This window comes from Phyllostomus hastatus, unplaced genomic scaffold (genome assembly GCF_019186645.2).
Source record: "Phyllostomus hastatus isolate PE091 unplaced genomic scaffold, TTU_PhHast_1.1 phas_contig_148, whole genome shotgun sequence".
In the NCBI taxonomy this organism is placed as follows: Eukaryota; Metazoa; Chordata; class Mammalia; order Chiroptera; family Phyllostomidae; genus Phyllostomus; species Phyllostomus hastatus.
Window position 1 is genome coordinate 9,311,157 of NW_025333607.1, and position 19,065 is coordinate 9,330,221.

The following is a 19,065-nucleotide window of genomic DNA, read 5'->3' on the forward strand; positions in this document are numbered from 1 at the left end:
GTGTCCTAATGCAGAAAATTCTAACTTCATGATCGTTTCGGGGAATTTTTTTTTTCAACTGTCACATAGAAACTCGGTAACACAGGACCAATATACATGTTCTTAGCTTTAAAAATAGACTCCACCTACACTATCTGTCCAGTTTAATCTCTCTGGTTATCATTGGCCCTAAAGCGAGAGAGAAAAATCTTACTTCCGTAAAAAAAAATTTTTTAAAAAGTGCCAAATTCATCTTTTTTTGAAAGTGGAGTAAAACGCTGTAGGGTTAAAACGAATACAGTATTATCAGTCTCCTATGTACAAAAAAGGGCGGTTAGTCCTTACTGATCTACAGATACGCCCGCCTACCACTCCCAGCAAATCTTAGTGCAAACATAATAGTTCATCTCCGGAAACCCCAAGACAATTTACGTAGCAACAAAATTATATAAATCACATGTATGTTGGAAAATTTTAGAACATAAGAACGACTTTTTTTAAAAGGTCAGTTTGACTGTGAAGAGTTATAGATCACTGTATCCAATGGCAATGAGTACTAATATAAATCCTATTACTGAGAAGTAAATATAAGTGTTTAACAAATCTGTACAGGTGAAGAGAAAGTCCGTTTCGGGGAGCAGCTGGGCACAGGAGACACGGGGGCCAGAAATGCTGGGCATTTAGCTTGCCTGTAGGTCACAGCATGGCTTTAAAAAAAAACAGAAACAAAAATCTGTGCAGGGAAAGGATGTCATTATATTCAATTTGGAAACCATAAAACCACAAAAGGCGAAATCGCCACAATCTGCTTTTTCCTACGTGTGCACCAAGTGGATATCTGAGTGGCCAGAAGGGATGAATATGATACCACGTTAGAGGGGAAAAATAAATAAATAAAATTAAAAAGCCAGAGATAACAAGATTGTACTTGACCAAGCTGTCTTGTTTTGTGCAAGTCGACACCACGCTGCTGCCAGTACTCCCGGTCATTCCACAGGTCGTTCCTTCCTAACAGTCCAGAGAAAGTCACTCGGGCACTGCGATGTCCTCCTCTTCCCCGTCGGGGTTGAACCTGTTGAAATGGATGCTGAAGTCGGCCTCGGACTCCGCGTTCTCAAATTCGGCCGAGACCGAGACGGCGGCGGGGTGAAGGGCCCGGGCTTCCGGCGGGCAGAGGGACGGCGCCTGGCCCGGGCTGCCGTGGTTGTTCACGGGGCTGGACTTCTGCTTGGGGGGCGACGGCAGCAGGGCGCTGGGGAAGCCCATGCTGTTCAGGGCCTCCAGGGTGCCGTCCGGGTCGATCATGGCGTTGATCACTGGCGGAGGGAGAAGGAGGAGGGGGAAGACAACTGTCGATGCGGTGAAGTTTGGAGCGCAACATCCCTATGCTTGGGTAATATTTTGACTATTGATGCTTTCATTTGATGCTTAATTTTGGCTAATCCTTTCTATACTGTTTTAAACCCGACTTCAGTAATTTGGGGGCTGATCTATAGAGTTCACATACCCGAGTGCTCTCTCTGGTGCCCTGAGCGGCTCACTTAGGGGCATTTCAGAGCCTGTTGGAAGACTGGTATTTGGAGATGTGGAATTCAGTAAAGGTCTTTTTAAAATACGCTTTCCTTTTTTTAAGGGGGATGACTGAAAATACTGCTTATAATTTTAGTACAGACTCCTGGCGGTATTAATCACTCTGGGAGCCGGGGATGGGTTGCTATTGATGGGGTGCAGGGTAACCTGAAGGCTTGGGAAACTGAACAATGTGAGCCCACGCTGAGTGCCACCAATGTCATGCTGTCATTTGTTCTGGTGACAGTGCCAGGAGAGTGGCTGCGTGCAAGTGTGCATGTGTGTGCCACTGGGCCCTGAGGATCCCCTCGTAGCCTAGAAACTGGTATCCCCTGGCAGTCCCAGCTGGCCAAATGGACCTTGCGACCTCCATGGGAAGGGCCAGTTAAAACCAGTTTTCAATCCAAAAGATCTTTGAGTGGACAAGGAAAAATCTTAGGCAGTGATTTTCAACTTAGCCTTGGGTAGAGAGGGGTTTTGGGAGAAGGAAGCACCGACAGACTTAGGGATCACCTGAGAGGCCCTCTAGGTGTACCCCCATTCTACCAGCTAACAGAGCCACTTTTACTCATGGGGTTCATCCAAACGCTCAAGGGGTGTTGAGGCTGAATAAAGATTGAAAATCACTTAGGTAGGACTCACATATCATGTCTATGATAATTCAAGCAACAAAAACTGAATAGAATTAGCAGTTCATCCTGGAATTAGCTGTGGCACCACTGGGGACCTCTGGGGACCTCTGGGTCCAGGCCTACACAGGCCCTGATGCGTGACTGAGATCTGACACAGCCGACACAAGGTCCCTGTCCAAGGAGGCGGCTAACCGAGCTCTCTCTCCTCGCTCTCTCCTCTGGGCCCCATGGTCATGGCCAGACTGATGTACTCGTTTCTCGTTCACCAGCCGTCACTGCTTGTGTTCCCAGTTCACCTGGGTTCCTCCACGAGTACAATTTAAGAACCGCCAGGCCAAAGACAGAATGCTAACTCTCGATAAGTATTTTCAGTTGCATACACATATTTTAGTACATTATTTTACATGTTTTTCACATATTAGTATCTATATATTTAATAGCTAATACATATAAGACTATAAGTTAGTTTATAACATCTAACAGTATGCCCAAGATTTCCCTTTGCTGTCTTTTAAATTATTTATATTGGGCTTTAAACTTTCTTTTTATGAGTAATTTGGATAATCACAACTCTATACTTTTATCTGTGTCATTATGTTTAATCAAGTAATGTTCTAATGATAAGGATACTCTAAGAAATACCACTTACTACGCACTGTCCTAAACTGTTAGCTCTTTCCACGGAATCCAACAGCAGACTCACCTTGCAGCTGGTTCTCAACTCTCTTCAGCTCCTGCAAGATGGAGGAGATCTCCTGTGGGGGAAGCAACGACAAAAATGACCTGACTTCATGAAAAACATCTTTATTTGATAGGCAATGATTCTCAGACTCACCTTATTTGGGATACTTAACATTCTCTACATGGCACTACGTTTATAGCAATAAGATATGAAATGATTAGGATATCCAGTGAACAAGATGCCAATTTTAAAATCTTTCAATTAATGTTAAAATAAAATTACTTTTTTCCATGAGACAGCAATAGAAGATGGAAAGTTCAACATGATACTACTATTAAGAAGAGGTTTTGAAAAACTTATATTGATGCACGTTGCAACAACTTTGCAGATGTGCCTAAGGATTCGATGGTCTTTGGAAAAATGTATAAGCTTCCAGCCTCAGATTTAGGATGATTCTCTGATCAATGAAAATCTATGCAAATTTTGAGGCGAAGACAAGCAATTTATTAGGCCAATGGAAATGACTCATGTCAACTTATATTTGAGTTTGGCTCTTATTTCAAAATTGCCTGCTTCTAATGTACAATTATTACAAGAACACGAATGCATGATAATAATAAGAGACATAAAAGGTTCCTCCTTCATATTCTTGTAACTTCAAAGCAATCAGTATTTTAAACTCCTGCAAGCGACTGTTTAAGGCATAAAATTTCCCAAATATTGCATTCATATCTTCCTTTAAAAATGTCAATCAACAAACAGCTCAAAAATAAGCATAGCAATCCCTTAAAATAAAATGTCGCTACTAAGATATTTTACTAGTCAAGGAAAATTACCATACCATGCTTGAGGTTTTCACAATAGGAACTTCACTTTCAGTTCTTAATTTGCTTTCTATTTCATCCCAATTCCGATCTTTATCTTTAAATAATATTCTACAAATCAAAAAAAGGAAGCATTTTAATTTAGAAACCTATCATATTTTTAATAATAGAAAAACAAGGTTCAAAGCTAAACAACAATCTTTGCAAAGATAAACAATGATGAAGAAACCATTAAATATTAATAACTGCAAATAAAATACTCAGCCAGTGTTACCAACAAAATCATTTAAGTGAGTGATCTGTATTAAAAAGTAACTGAGTGGTTGTGAATATGTACATATGCTCTTGTGTATTTATCTCATTCTTTATTAAAAGCCAAATGTAAAACAAATGTACATAACCCCCCAAATTTTATGATATTTGTAATTAACCACCAGTTATAATGAAAACAAAACTTTGCTCAGACAGAACATACGCAGCATAAACACAAGATGAAATTAAGATTACAACAGGTTGAATTAGATATGAATAATTGTGTCTCTCAAGACTTCTTTATATAGGAAAAGGAATCTTACCGATGAGTGAAGTGTGAACATTATAAAGGTTAAAAACTAGAGTGTTTACTGTGTTTTTCTTTCAAAATGTTAATTCATGTTAGTATACTACACATCATCACTAACTGCTAGGAGTGAAGACACTATCCTTTTGATAAAAACAATCACAATAAAGATAATTACCCTTATGTTAGAAATTAAATTCATATATGTTAACTTATAAAGTACCCCACATTTTTGATTTGTTATTCAAACATGGTATCATTCTTGCCCCAATACTTGGGAATCTGAGACGTGACTCAGCAGTTTTAGAAAGATGTAAATGCCAGGCATCCTTTTGTTTTCGTTTTAAGTTTCTTTATTGAGCCTGGAAATCTAATTTCCTGCCTTATGTAAACATCAACACTGCACAAGTAAATTACTTACTTGTATTTCTTTAAGGATCAATACGCCAGGTTCAACTTATTTAAAAACAAGAAATTCATGAATATCAAATCAGGTGTAAAATATCTATGATTACCCATAACCACGCTTAAAAAGGCACTAATGGTTTTAGAATCCAATATAAGAACATTCTGATCTACTGTTGAATCTTTTTTTTTTATTTATTTTTTCAGAGAGAGGGGAAAAAAGGGAGAAAGAGGGAGAGAAACACTAACGGGTTGCCTCTTGCACGCTTCCAAGTGGAGGCGTGGCCTGCAACCCAGGCACGTGCCCTGACTAGGAATTGAACTGGCAGCCTTTCAGTTTGCTATACGACACCCAACCCACTGAGCCACACCAGCAGGGCTACTGTTGAATTTTCTAAACCCCCCAAATAAACATCCCTGCCAGGCACCTAAAGGCTGTTATCCTTAAGACTATTATATTACAGCATAAGTAAATTATTACGTGTGTTGTAAGAGTCCTAACAGCACTAGGATTGGTGGGAAGTAAGAAAACAATGACTATTTCATGGACCAACTCTGAACTACAATGTTCTTGTACTAAATAGGAAGTCTGTGATTAGCCACACAGTGCTGAAAATACAGTGAATTTTGCCAGAAAATGGTTACTGGGAAAAATGTTTGTGCTTCAAATTGTTGAACTACACATATTTCACATAAAGCCCTTTTCCATACGTGTTCTGACTCTTTAAATAAAGAGGACGCAAACTGTCCTCTTCACTGATGAGGAAGATCAAACTAGAATAAAGTCTGAGGTCTTATAAAAGAAGCCCCAAATGTCTGTTAACTTAAAATACCAGTATAACATGGAAGAGAAATTGTTTCTAATAATGAAGTTAACCTAAGTGACTACAGCTGTTCACTTGCAATGGTAAGGTGTGTGATTCTCTGGGACATTTATTTCTCTGTTTGTCCCCTGCACGCTGCCTAACTAGCCTGCGGCTCTCACTTCTCTCTGAAAAGGAAGGAACGTGGTCGAGGTGGAAGCAGAACTCGGTGCCACTGACTTCCCTGGTTCCCTGGAGCTGTGGTGGCAGCAGGCTCGAGAATGGGGAACGGGCGGCGGTTAGTAACACAAGCAAGGAGGCTGGCGGGACAAACAGCACCTGATCTTCCCGGCGGTTTTGTCTATGGACTGGCGAATCTTCCTGGAGAACTGGAAGACGGACGACAGCAGCAGATTGTCTCCCATGACCTGCGGCAGCCAAAGACAACAGCGGACGTTAGAGTATCACCTCCACCTTGTGCCGTCACCGGGAACACCAGTCACGGCTCACCGTTCTTATGGACGCCAGTTTTAATAAAAGATCAGTGAAGAACACAATTCCTGTATAACTACACTGACAAAGAAAGAAATATTAGCAAACAAGCTCCTTTTTATTAAATAACTTGTGAAGTTTCCATACTGTCTCTGTCCTATCACTTTCAAACATCCCTCCATGTTGTCCTACCATCCACTGCGATCAAGATCCCGTTCTCTCACGCCTCCAGTGAAATCACTATAACAGGGACAGAGGAACTAACTTAGAATACTAAATTTGCTAGGTATTCTTTCATCAAACAACATCAACAGAAAGATGCAGAAGATTCCAGTCCTTGTTCCCCAGGGCAGAGCCTAATGGGATAGACATATTTTTAAAATTTACTCAGGACACAAGTTTTTATGACAGTGGTCGGCACCTCCCCAGCTGAAGCTCACAAGCAAGGCCAGAGGTCAGCACGCTTGTGTGAAAGGCCAGAGTGACACACACAGGCCAGTGGTGTCGGTCACAACAACTCAGCTCTCACTGTGGCGTGAAAGCACCCCAGGGTCTGCACAAGCCAGTGGGCGTGGCCGTGCTGAAATAAAACCTGGCAGACCGGGTGACAGGCTGGATTTGGCCTGCGAGCTGCGCTTTGTCCAGGGCTAACCCATGGGAGGCACAGAGAGTGCAGAACGCTGCAGAAAGGACTAAGCTTAGGGCTCAAGGGTGGGTTCCCAAGTCAGCTCCTGAGCCTGTCAGAACTGCATCTGGACACTGGAACACAATCCAGAAAATAACATACGGCTTTGTTAAAGCTTTAAAGGCCAGTGGGGGCGATCACGGTAATACGCAGGAGCAGGAGATACTACTGCTCTATACGAATGGAGGTAAGCGCTAAATCTGCGATTCGGCGCTGCAGGCATTCTAACGAGAGGGAGTTCTGGCACAGGGGATAAATGCGGAGGGCATCATGGGAAGTAGTCCTGAGAATGACAGGGATTTGAATTTAGGGGCATAAAAGGTCATTCAGAGTGTGAAAAGCGACACATGGGGTGCTGAAAGGCTACATAAGCACACTGGTATTTTGTGAGTCTTGAGGGATCACATAAAAAGGGTGGAAGAGACGTATTAATTAGGATGAAGGGAGAAAGGGCAAGGTGGACTAAGGACGGATTGTAACAGAAAAGGCTATCTCTCTTTTCCACCCCCATAAAGTGCAGTTCGGTGTTACAATATATTAAAGATTTTGTGATATTAATCTTGAGATCACAATCAATCTAGCTGTTTCCATTCTCTTTAAAAATATAAACTGCCACACAGTTTAATTACATTTAGAGGAATTTATCTTCCTGGACCTCAGGACAGAATGACCATAGATAAGATTAGGAGAAGGGTCCTTTTTGAATCATTATCAGGCCAGGCCAGAGAGCGGGTGCAATAAAGCCATCGAATTTCCTGCAGCTGCACCTGAGGCGCTGGCTAGCCACACTCTTCCATCAGGTACATTTCTGCTACTCGGTACTATTGAAAACATGGGTATCCATGCATGCTGACTTTCAGCTCCTGTTCCTTAAGTCCGGGATGCACCATGCCCGCCTGGGAGCACATCCTTCTGCCAACTGCCGCTTCCTGTCTCCTTCTGCCGGCCCCTCCGCTGGCCCCTGCGCCGCCTCTGCGCATCACTCCTCAGTGAGCTCATGTTTTGGTTTTTTCCCCCAGATTTTTCTTTCGGGTTGTTTTGTTTTTCTGATTGTTTGGTAAGAGTTCTTCATATCTTCTGGATCTTTGTTAGTTACCTTTGTTAGCTGTATGTTTCACAATAGTCCTTTATATACTCAAAATTATCAATCTTTTAAAGTGAAAACATTTTCTGTCTTTTATAAAAATCAATGCCTACTGGAATGTTGAAAGCTATTTAGAATCTTTTTTTTTCTACGAGTTTTAAAGTGTTGTTTTCACCTGTTAGAGACCAGATTCATTTGGAGTTCATAATTTGCATAGGAGGTAGTGTCAAGATGCAATTCCATTCTACCCTGAGATGAGCGCTTTTCCCGGCCCTGTTTATCCAACAGCTCCTCCTCTCCCCACAGGGAGGACACCACCACCCGCCCCCGCCAGGGGTTAACACTGGCTGCGGGCCCACTCACTTCATCTCTGCTCCAGGTCCTCCGCCTTGTAATTGTCAGGTGGTCGGGCGGCTCTGTTGGCTGGGGCCTTGAGTCACCAGAGCGACAGTTGTTTCCTTCCGGCGTTTTAGAATTAACCAGTGGAGGGATCTTGCGGAAGTTGAGACTTTCATCAAAAACACGATCAACCAACTAGTAGGACAAGAGCAAACCCTTGTGAGAATGACTTGAAAAAGCACAGGTATTGGCATTATAATTTTTTATGATTAAACAAAAGTTATTTCATTCTCAAGTAGTACGAGAAGCATGATATCTTCAATAAACCAATTACTCTTTCTTTTTATAAGTATTTCAAAGGTGTCTGTTTTATAAAATAGATGTTCATCCACATAGATTTTATTTTCAAAATCCAAAATAGATAGGTATTAGAAATTTGACTCTTTCGTAGACGAGATTTCCCCCTAAATGAAAGCAGGCGGTAAGACTGAAAACCGGCCATGTAGATGGACAAGGAAATCATTTTACTCACATTGCCTTACCAGAGGAAAATAACCTTTTTTTTTAGTTTCCTATCTTGTTTTTTCCTTTTTTTTTCTCACCAAATCCTGGTGACAAATTTCTTCACAGATACATAAATTGCAAATTCCAATTAAGCTTACAAAAGGAAAAAACTTGAAATCCACAAAATAAGCATTTTGGTCTTAATCAGATAAACTTTTGACAATGCTACAGAAACTATATGTTCCAACAAAAAGGATATACTGCCACCTACAGTGCAAATTATGCACATACACTACAAAGTAACTAAGGTTTACTGAAGAAGGAATAAACCCTAGAATGATACTCAGAAATAAAATTAAAAAAAAAAAGAAAAGTCTCTTCAATGAGATGTTTGGATGATTTTACTGGGTCTGAGTGAATATATAATCATGTTAGATAAAATTTAGTTAGCTGAGAAAATATTAGCTTTATCGTTGTAAATGTACCGGAGGAACCGTGTATGTCTTGCCACCAAGAAGATCCTTTTGTTTTTCACCAATAAGGATAACTTTACATACATTTACAATTGATCAGTGTGGTAACAAAACTACACAGATGGATGAAGCATCATTCACCAAATGAGACAACACATAAAGGGAGGAAAAAACAAAAAAAAAAAACCCACGACCATTCAAGAATTAGATCATAAAAGGCACGTGCATGACAAAAAGCAACCAAAGACAGTATTAGCATAGTTTACCAGAATTAAATTTGTCAAAAAGGCTAGCCATTTTTGGTTACTATTGAGAACATTATTTTCTAAAATAAGGAAGTGGAATCATCAGTATTAGAGACTGGCAATTTTTTTTTTCTGCAAAGGGCCAGAGAATGAATATTTTCGGCTTTGCGGCCAACCAGTCTCTGTGCAACACTGTTATTTGATGCTGTAGCCCCAAACAGCCAGAAGATAATTAAACAAATGAGTGTGGCTTTGTTCTGACAAACCTTCACTCTTTCAAATGCCAGTCAGTAGAGCCAACTCGACCAGGGTACCATCAATTTTGTGTCACATGTTAAAGGTGCCTCCTGGAGCAATGGTAGGTGACAGCTGCCCCTACAGTTGGAGAGCAGGAGCCCTGGCTATGGAAGGACAAGGGTCCTTCTGCTAACTTACATCCTGCAGAGTTTACAAGGATGTTTCAAGACTGAGTATATACAGAGGTGGGCAGACAGAGGTTTACAGTTGTTCATGTGGAAAATAATACAATAACTGATAAATGATAATACAAGAATAAACCGTTTTGCACACATGACTATAAAGCTGCTTTTGCCCAACCCCTGTATTTGTGTATGTATACATACATTTCCATTTTCAAAGTATGCTTGTGTGTCCATGTGTTTGTGAGTGTGTGTATATTCATCAACAGAATGTTTAAAGTATGAACACTGTAGAATTTTTCTTTCTTTGCTATGAGAGCTATCTCCTACTTCACTAGCTTTGAAAATACCTTTCAAGATGTGGTATTTCATGGCCAAGCTTTATAGAAGATTTATACAATAATTTACCAGATTCTGGTTTGCTTTTCACATACCATTTATGTTCACATTTTCAGTAAAAGTATGCACCAATAATTAGCAAAGTACTTCTTTGAAATAATATCACAACTTCCTGTTAACAGCAGATCCAACGTTAGCCTTTGCTAGTGTTGTTACCAAACATGAGAGAGATCTGTGAAAGCAAAGACGGAAAATGCAGAGCTTCGTGCACACGGGGAGGGCGGATGTGAGTAAAAGAAATTAAGCAAGAAGCTGAAAGCAAAAGAAATAAAGAAAAGAAAGAACCTTATGCATCGCTCCATGAGGGTCTCCTACCTCTTCTCTAGTGTCTATGGCAGAGCCAGGGGTGGTAGCAGCAGTGCTTACTGTGGTGCTGGGGGCGGTGCCCGAGGACGTCACCGAGTCTATCTCTCCCGCTACGTCGTTGATTTCCCGAGCAATGAGAGCGAGATCTTGGCTGATCCTGGCAATAGTTTTAGAAAAGCAGGTTAAGCCCTTTTAAATAACAGCTCTAGAAACCACCAGCTATGTATGTTGCGTCTGTAAGGATGTGTACCTCAGACTTCAGACTTAGAGGACTTCTCTAACTGATTACGAATCAGGACACATTCTCAGAGAAGCCGAGTGGCCTGCTCGTGACCACACAACTTGAGGTTGTAGCTGCCTGTGTGGAAGGTGGCCACTGCAGGACCACACCCCAGGCGTAGACAGAGCTCATTTCCGTAAAGCCACCTACATGTGTTATCAGCCGCAAGGGATGAAGAACTAAGTGATCATCAAAAGAAGAAATGTTTCCTTTACTGCTACATTTTTAAGAGGGGGGGAACTTACAAAATCTACCACTGATACTAATGTTTTTCTCAAAAAGATTCCAGTTCAAGGAGACTTGGAAGTTTTCTAAGTTACGCGGCCGCTGCACGTGAACTCCATTTTGGCCGTTTCCACAGGGAAGGTTTTAGAGAGACAGAACATTCTGAAAGTACATGTGAAAGCTCCTTGCAACTTTAAAGTCCAAAGTAGCATTTTTTTAACTTATGCAAAATGTGAGCTTGAAACACTTACAAAGAATGCAGTAATTGCATAAAAATTTAACTATAAACTGAAAACAAGAAGCTAAGTTGAGGGTTGTGGCCCAACAGAAGCCATCTGTGGCCAGTGCCTTTTGTATTTACCAGTACATAGTTTTACTGGTCCCTTATTATGCATCAGGCACTGTGTTAGGCACTAAGAGGTAACGAAGCAGATAGGGTCCCTGTCCTAATAAGGCTAGAAAAACGTAATGAGCACATTATAGTAAAACACAATGTAGTCAAAACCATTATATTATAATATAATGAGCACCATTAAAAAGCTTCATATTCATCAACTCATTTAATTCCCACAACCACCTGTAAGAGAGGTACTGATCTTGTTTTACAGATGAGGAAAGTGAGGCTAAGCGGAGGTTATGTGACCATTTTGGGGTGAAGATCACAAGTAGTAAGTGGTCTAACCAGATCTTATGTCATGCTACATCTGGCATTACCATTCTATATATAATTTTGAAAAATTGGTTAACCATTGATACTATTCTTTTGAGAAAGGGTTTAAAGTGTTTCCTTTGATAATATATTCAGATCTTGTAATTTCCTGAAATGAAAGAAGTAGGATCAGAACAGAATAACCAGGCTCAATGAGATAAAAAATAATCATCAGCTTCTACAAAAATCCATTTGTTCTTTAAAGTATTTTTATGCAGATACATGTACAATGAAACTTCTGACATTTGTACAAAGTAGTATGAATTAATTAGAAAAAACATAGACCACGGCAATCCCAACATATCATGTAGTAAAACTGTATTAAAATGAACAACTCAGTGTATATAACATTCCTAAAAAGTTTGTTGAACCCGACACTTATGAAAAAGTCAAGCTCTCAACGGTTAATCTTTAACTCTAAGTGCAGCCTATAGGGAAGGTTCACAAAAGTTTCCTACCAGTAATATCTTCCTCTACTTTTGGAGGAAGCTGTCAGTTATATTTATTACATGGTGGTGGCATTCTGACCCAATACTGCAAAACCTTAATGAAAGAATTATGGCAAACCACATCTCATGTGTACCTTCAGTAAAAGTGTGAGGAACTGGGGCGAACAGGTAATCTGAGCCACAAAAGGCTGGCTCAGGGTGGGAGAATAATGAGCTGAAATTGGAGACTTCTCTTGGGCAGCCAGAGCAATTTAATGAGTGGCTCAAGTCGAGAAATGATTTACTGGAATCTGTTTCTGGCCACCAAAAGAGGTATTTAATTATAAAGAAAGAGGTACTTCCCACTGTCAATGAAACAAACTCCAAACGCTACCTTAGCACCACAGAGAAGTTATATTTGGTGAAATGTGGAAAGAGTCGTAAAACTAGGCTTATAAATATACTTATAAATACATGTATATAAATATATAGAGTAAGTCATAAATAAAAAGGTAATGGTAAAAGGATAACTTTGAAGGTCTCAGCACACAGCTGGCTATCAATAAACATTTCCTAATTGAATGAGAAAAATTTGATTAAAAACACTAAGCACCATTCCATTTCCACCAGAGACACAGCGCCTGCCAGTTAAGAGAAGATGGCCTGAAGTCACCCGATGGGACAGTGCTGGCCTTACTCAGGGAGCAGTATTTGAGATAGTGCAAATACACGCAGAGCAGTAGCATAAGGTGCCCTGAGGCCAGGGACTATGATGAAAGCAGAGTGCAGTACTAGGAAATGCTGCAAACTGAACAATCTGAACGGTAACCGTCATTTGAACTTGAAATCACATGCACGCTCCTTAGCTGGCATTCACAGTCTTCCATCATTAATCTGGCTTGGCGCTGCCTTCAGCCTGGTCTTCCCTTCACTGTATTCCTTCTCATCTTACACCTGAGCAAAACTTCACACTTTTTTAAACCTCTCCCGTCACTCTGCCTTCTATCAGTCCTTTCACACCTTCACTTTCTTCCTTTGACTGTGAACTTCCTTTGACTTGGACCTACGCCCAAGTCACCTTCGCGGCCCACTCAGGCTAAAGACTCTGCTATGCTCAGAGGAGTTGGTTCAGACTTCTTTGTAGAGCGCATGGGAACTATGTACACACGCAGGCACACCTCACTTTATTGCCCCTTGATTTATTGTGCTTCACAGATGTCGTGTTTTTTTACAAATTGAGGGCAAGACCCTCCACCAGCAAAAGTTTCCATGTACTTTATTGTGCCACTTGCTTTACTGCAGTGGTCTGAAGCTGCCTCGCAATGTCTCCAAGGTATGTCTGTAGGTAATATATATAAAAAAGTATATATATGGCCTGGCTGGAGTAGCTCAGTGGATTGAGCACGGGCTGGGAACCAAAGTGTCCTAGATTCGATTCTCAGCCAGGGCACATGCCTGGGTTGCAGGCCATAACCCCCAGCAACCGCACATTGATGTTTCTCTCTCTCTCTCTATCTCCCTCCCTTCGCTCTCTAAAAATAAATAAATAAAATCTCTTAAAAATTTTAAAACAAGTATATATATTTATATATATGTAAATATGATCCAAAACAGAACTTCAGAGGTATATAAAGCAAAAAGTTATGACCTTTGCAAATAATATCCAGTCCAAAGTAGGCTAAAACATGACATCACCTTCATCATTTAATTCTCTTATGTAATATAGCTATAATGAACTCATTGCTAAGGCTCAAAATAAGATATTCTGTTAATAAGATATTAACTCAAATTTCTCCTAAAATAATGTAATGTTACAGTGGTATGTGCAATAATGACTCTAAAACAATGAAATGTCTTTAAGCACCTTCTGATTCAAATGGAAATAGAATAATCTTCTAGTATAACTTTTAGGTTAAATGTATTTTTTAAAGTTTTATTTATATATTTTTAGAGAGGGGGGGGAGAAACATCAATGTGTGGTTGCCCCTCATGTGCCCCCTGCTGGGGACCTGGCCAGCAACCCAGGCATGTGCCTTGGCTGGGAATTGAACCAGTGACCCTTTGGCTCACAGGCCAGCCCTCAATCTACTGAGCCCTACCAGTCAGGGCAGGCTAAATGTACTTTTATTTGGTTATCTGTAAAGGTGGTATTATAGGTTTGTTTATCCTAAAATTCATAAAACCAACATAATCTATCAAATTTCTACTAGAAGGAAATCTGTATCCATGTTATAATAGAAAAACTAACGCAGGAACTACCAACACCATATTATCAGAGGTACTCAGAAAAAGTTTCTTTTTTTAATTGAAAACCAAATATAGTACATTTTGCTTATACACTTTATATTCCAAATGGACCTTGTTTTTGTGCTTTAAGTTTACATGCAGGTAAATAATTACTATGTAGAGATGGACAAAGCACTGGTTAAGTGATATAGCCCTAAATTCTAAACAACAAAAATATTGCCAAAGCACAAAACGTCTTGTAATAAATTAAAATCACTATTATGATTTCGAAATAAAATATCCTTACCCACTACTTCTTAGTGAGGACTGCCCCCAGAATGGGGGTAACCTGTTCAGGGAAATCAAACTACTTCTCCCAATCCATTCAGTCTGTGACGCGGAGCTATTTCAAAATAAACCTTCTCAGGTTAGGCAACCTGACCAGTGTCAAAAAGGAACACTAAATATCAACCTAAACTTTATTTCCTTCCATGCTTTCTCTCCTTCCTACCCATCTGGGTTTTTTTTTTTTTTTTGATTCTTAAAAAGTAAAAATAAAAACTTCTCTGGCTTTGAGATATATGGCAGAAAAATATACCTCGAAAAATTAAAATCTCAAAGGCAAGTTTGGTTAGTAGTATACTACTGACAAGCTGCAGGGAGAAGGCATACAAGCATTGAAGGTTAATGTGCTTGGCCTTAGAGCCCCGCTCTAGAAAATAAAACACACACAGACAATAGTAATAAAATGCACATAACAACACAGTGGGACCAAGGGAAAATACTCAGTTCCTGTTCCTTTTCCTCTATTCTGTTTGGGGGCAAGGATGTGGGTTTGGCCAAGAAGGTGTTCAGTCATTCTAGTTTGTGTCAAGAGCTTGAGAGACGCGGCCTCCTAAGACATACACTCTTGGTCCCTCAGGTAGAACTTGAACTTGAGCGGTGGGACATCTCCCCCAGAAAGGACAAAAGGAGGAGACAGGAGCAAGGCCTGCTGTTGCCAGCTATGCCCCCGGGAATAAAAAAGGTGTCGAGGGCCTCTCAACATAGGCATTTTGTGGGCCCAGAAGAATCCCGGCCCTTTCTCTGACTGGAATGCGGTTTCCATGCTTCAACAGTTATTCTCACGGGAATGCTGTTTATAGGTAAGATAACAATGGTTAAGCAGCACCGTGGGATTCGAAGGGCATGTTCCCTGAGATTTACAAGCAATTAAGGAATTGTAAGTGAACTATCATTGAAGACAAAAACTCTAAATATTATATTAAAATAAGTCACCCCTCCCAATTCACAGGAGTGAACAGAGAAAGAAAAAAAAGATAAAGAACATTATATTGTTAGTCTGTTGGGGTTTTTTAAAGCATCTGTGGACTAATATAGAATTCTTTAATAATGTTGCCAAATGTAAGCCTTGATAATTTTAGCATATATATGGTGAGAACGTTTAGGTAACATATGGTCTACTGCAATAAAAGTTAATGTCTCACAAGCTTTAAAGAAGTTATATTTTAACCACTATAGCATGTTTGATTACAGCCTCTCTCAACGTTCAACCACAATCAGTTATCGCTTAAAAATCACACCTGCAGCATGGATTTTACTTTTTATTATATAACCTAAAGGTTATAATAAAGACATTTATTGAACATTGAAAATAAACATATTTTGATTTAATTATTACCAGGCTGAAAACTCATAAAAGTGTGAGGAAAAAACCTGCCCACTCTAATTCTCCAGAGAACATTAACAACATACCTCTAACAAGTACACTGTTACCCCTTTGACAGGTGAAACTAAAAAAGAAGTTAGCTGCATAATTCTTAATTATGTAGAGCTGATACTAACTCCCTTTTAAAAGTTCTATTAACTCATTAGCATCTCTGCTGGAAATAAAAATGTCATAAAAATAAATTAATTCCACAATTCTGTTAGTAGCACTGGCATTGAAAGTCTGAAAAAATAATGGATGGAAAGTAATATTTACACCCGACAAAACTAAGTTAGTTCACAGCTAACCTGTGGATTTCATCTCTTGGACCATTCATCCCAATCAGGTACAAGCTCAATTTGTTATCAAGTTGAAATGTTGGCAAGAAAGTGTAACTCTTAAAGACAATCCGCCAAACCAACCTGGCTATCTCTTCTCGGTGCGCAGTCCAGTCGCGGATGTAGTCTTCCTGCTCTTTGATCCGGTGCTTGAACGAAGAACTCGTAGGCATTGCTGACCCAGAGCTCTGCAACCGAGTGGTTTTCAGGGCTGGAGAAGTACGTAGACGGGTATGTTTAGGGGAATTACGGTTTGATCCAAATTCATCTTCTGAGGTGGAAGCATAATCAGTAGGAAAGCGCCTCCATCTTGAATTTACTAAATTAGTTTAATTATTAAAAAAAGAATTATTATGTTGTCTTTTAAAGGAGATAAAGTAAAAAAAAAAAGCATGATTTCAAAAACACCACGAGCGCACATACAACACGATTTTCAATAACTGACATACACATACCTCACAAAAACCATAAGTCTACTACCCCTTAAAGATAGAAACATTACGGTTGGGTGAATCGGAAACGATGAATAATTAAAGATCACTGAAAGTAGATCATTTTCTGTAGTATGGTGAATAAACATTTAGATGAGAAATTCACTAATGGGCAACAGGTAAGCAAGCTCAGGTACTTTTTAATTGCAAGTATTTCTCATTTGAGTGACAATATGGATTTTTAAAAAATGACGGCAACAATAACAACAACAAGAACAACAAAAAATTAAGGGAAAAGATTTCTTCATGCCACATGGACTTTCAACATGGAGATGGTAAAAACCCTCTTTTCCCCACATACAAATGTGCATAATTCCTGCTGTGGAAATTATGGCAGAAAAAAAAAAACATTACCTCGGCCATTCGACATCCTGTTATGCTATGATTGGAAAAAATCTTTTTACACGGCAAAAACACGACAAAGCATCTTCAGCACAACTCTGCTGCTTCGACACAGAGCATACGGTGAGAATAGACAATGGCATAAAAACCACGAGGAGCAAAACTGTACAAGCTGTTCTCACAACCATTGACACCGAGGCACAGGAGATCACATTGGAAAACTCAGCAGACAGGTTAATGCAGACACTTCACTATTGCTGTTATTTTAAGAACCGACCATAATTTGTGAAGCAAAAACAGAGGTTAAGAAACGAGGAGGTAATGGTGCATCTATGGTGAACTCCACGAGGACAGGAACTGTGTCTGTTTAACCCACTAATGTGTTGCTCTAGCACTCAGCAGAGTGTCTGGTTAGCAAATGTTTAATATTTTTGAATACATGAGTTAATTCCTGGATAGTGACCATTTGCTTTTCTTGAATTAGGAAACACCTAATAAAAAGCATGAGATGTTTTTGGTGGTTAAAAGTAATAAAACCTTAGCACCTGCTGTAAGTTCCAACCGCTGTTAATACGAGGAACATTTTTCTCTTTCTCTCTCTTCAAACTCACCCCAGGCGGCATAGGCCGGTGAGGTCTAGAATGCCTTCATGTTATTCCCCTAGAACTTTACACCCTTCCTGTCTTTTCCTCCACAACTACATTTTTGCGTGGACTCTGTAAGGTTGAGTTGGCTCTCGGATAAAATTGGTATCTCAGCTGGTCTCCGATAAAACAGAGAAATCTGTAATCAGGAATCCACCATAAATCAGAGTCTACCCAATTGTCCTGATTCACGGTCCTAGCTGAAGCTCCTGAAGAACTAGATTCATGGGTATAAGAACATAAAGATATGCAGAAACTTCATGATTTTCTACAGAAGTGTCTGCAAACACATGTACAGAACTCTGGGTAATTACAGAGTTTTATTTTGAAAGGGGGATTAAATATTTCTTATTTTAACACTGTATCATTAACATAAATAACACTTTAACCGTGGGCATAATTTACTCATTTCTAGATGTTTAAAACCGCCCATTAATTGAACTGACCCTGAGAGCTTGAAAACAATGTTAGAAAAAGTTTAGGAACAAGAGCAAAGAGGTTTTAGAAAAAAGTCAGAAATATGGCAAACCAATGATAATAGGGCAAATCAGAAATATGGCAAAACAAATTTGTACTTTTCAATAAAGGCATTTCATTTAATGTTTATTTTGGTACTTGAGAATATGATTCATTAAAGGGAATGCATAAATAAGAAAAAAGATCTTTTGTTAGATTAAATGTCCCAATTTTTGATTTGGAAACGATGGTAACCACGCCTGTTACTGAAAACTGTTTGGAGAGAGAACAATACCAATATCAAAGAGCTGTAATGAATTGCAGAAGTTATGAGACCACAAGCAGGTATAATGGACGGAGGTGGGCGGGTCAGCGGTAACGTGGAAAGAACAGCCACGCCAGCCGACACAGTCCCGAGTGGCAGCAGACAGAGCAGCAGAAGGAGAACCAGACAGCCAAGGGCTACTAGTGTGGGTTAAATGTCACGTGACAATGTATAAGTAGAGCCTCGTGTGAATTTTAATAGTCTGAGCCCCAAGATCAGAAAATTGTAGAGAAATTTTAGAGGAAAAAAGTAAAAGAAAAACTGTCTTTTCCAAAGACACTTGTAAACTTCCCAGGTTTTTTTTTTAGATCTACCCAAGAAGCCAGTAAGAATAGTGATAGCTTCTAATGATATCTTTAAAAGGAAGAGCAACCAAAAGAATAAAACATATTTAAAAAACTGAAAGGTAACATTTCTAGGTTTGTTCCCTTACAATTTAGGGCAGAGGGGAAGATAAAGTAGGGTGTAGTAGAGAGACGGAAGTGTGGATACTC

At 39.7% G+C, this 19,065-nt stretch overlaps 1 protein-coding gene across 10 annotated transcripts in view; it reads right to left on the minus strand.

The window, feature by feature from the left end:
* Positions 1–690: 690 nt before the first annotated feature.
* The window catches only part of CEP170 (centrosomal protein 170), a 97,946-nt gene continuing 79,571 nt past the window's right edge, over positions 691–19,065 (minus strand). For 5 of the 10 annotated variants that reach the window (XM_045860288.1, XM_045860328.1, XM_045860295.1 and 2 more), the window contains 7 exons: positions 16,398–16,632; positions 10,379–10,556; positions 8,078–8,248; positions 5,793–5,881; positions 3,704–3,797; positions 2,884–2,935; positions 691–1,295 (listed from right to left, as the gene is read on the minus strand). In XM_045860288.1, coding sequence (XP_045716244.1) covers positions 1,006–1,295; positions 2,884–2,935; positions 3,704–3,797; positions 5,793–5,881; positions 8,078–8,248; positions 10,379–10,556; positions 16,398–16,632 — 1,109 coding nt within the window. In that variant the 3' untranslated portion in view covers positions 691–1,005. The remainder of the gene's footprint in view (positions 1,296–2,883; positions 2,936–3,703; positions 3,798–5,792; positions 5,882–8,077; positions 8,249–10,378; positions 10,557–16,397; positions 16,633–19,065) is intronic. The other 5 variants (XM_045860320.1, XM_045860353.1, XM_045860303.1 and 2 more) reach the window with 3 other exon arrangements.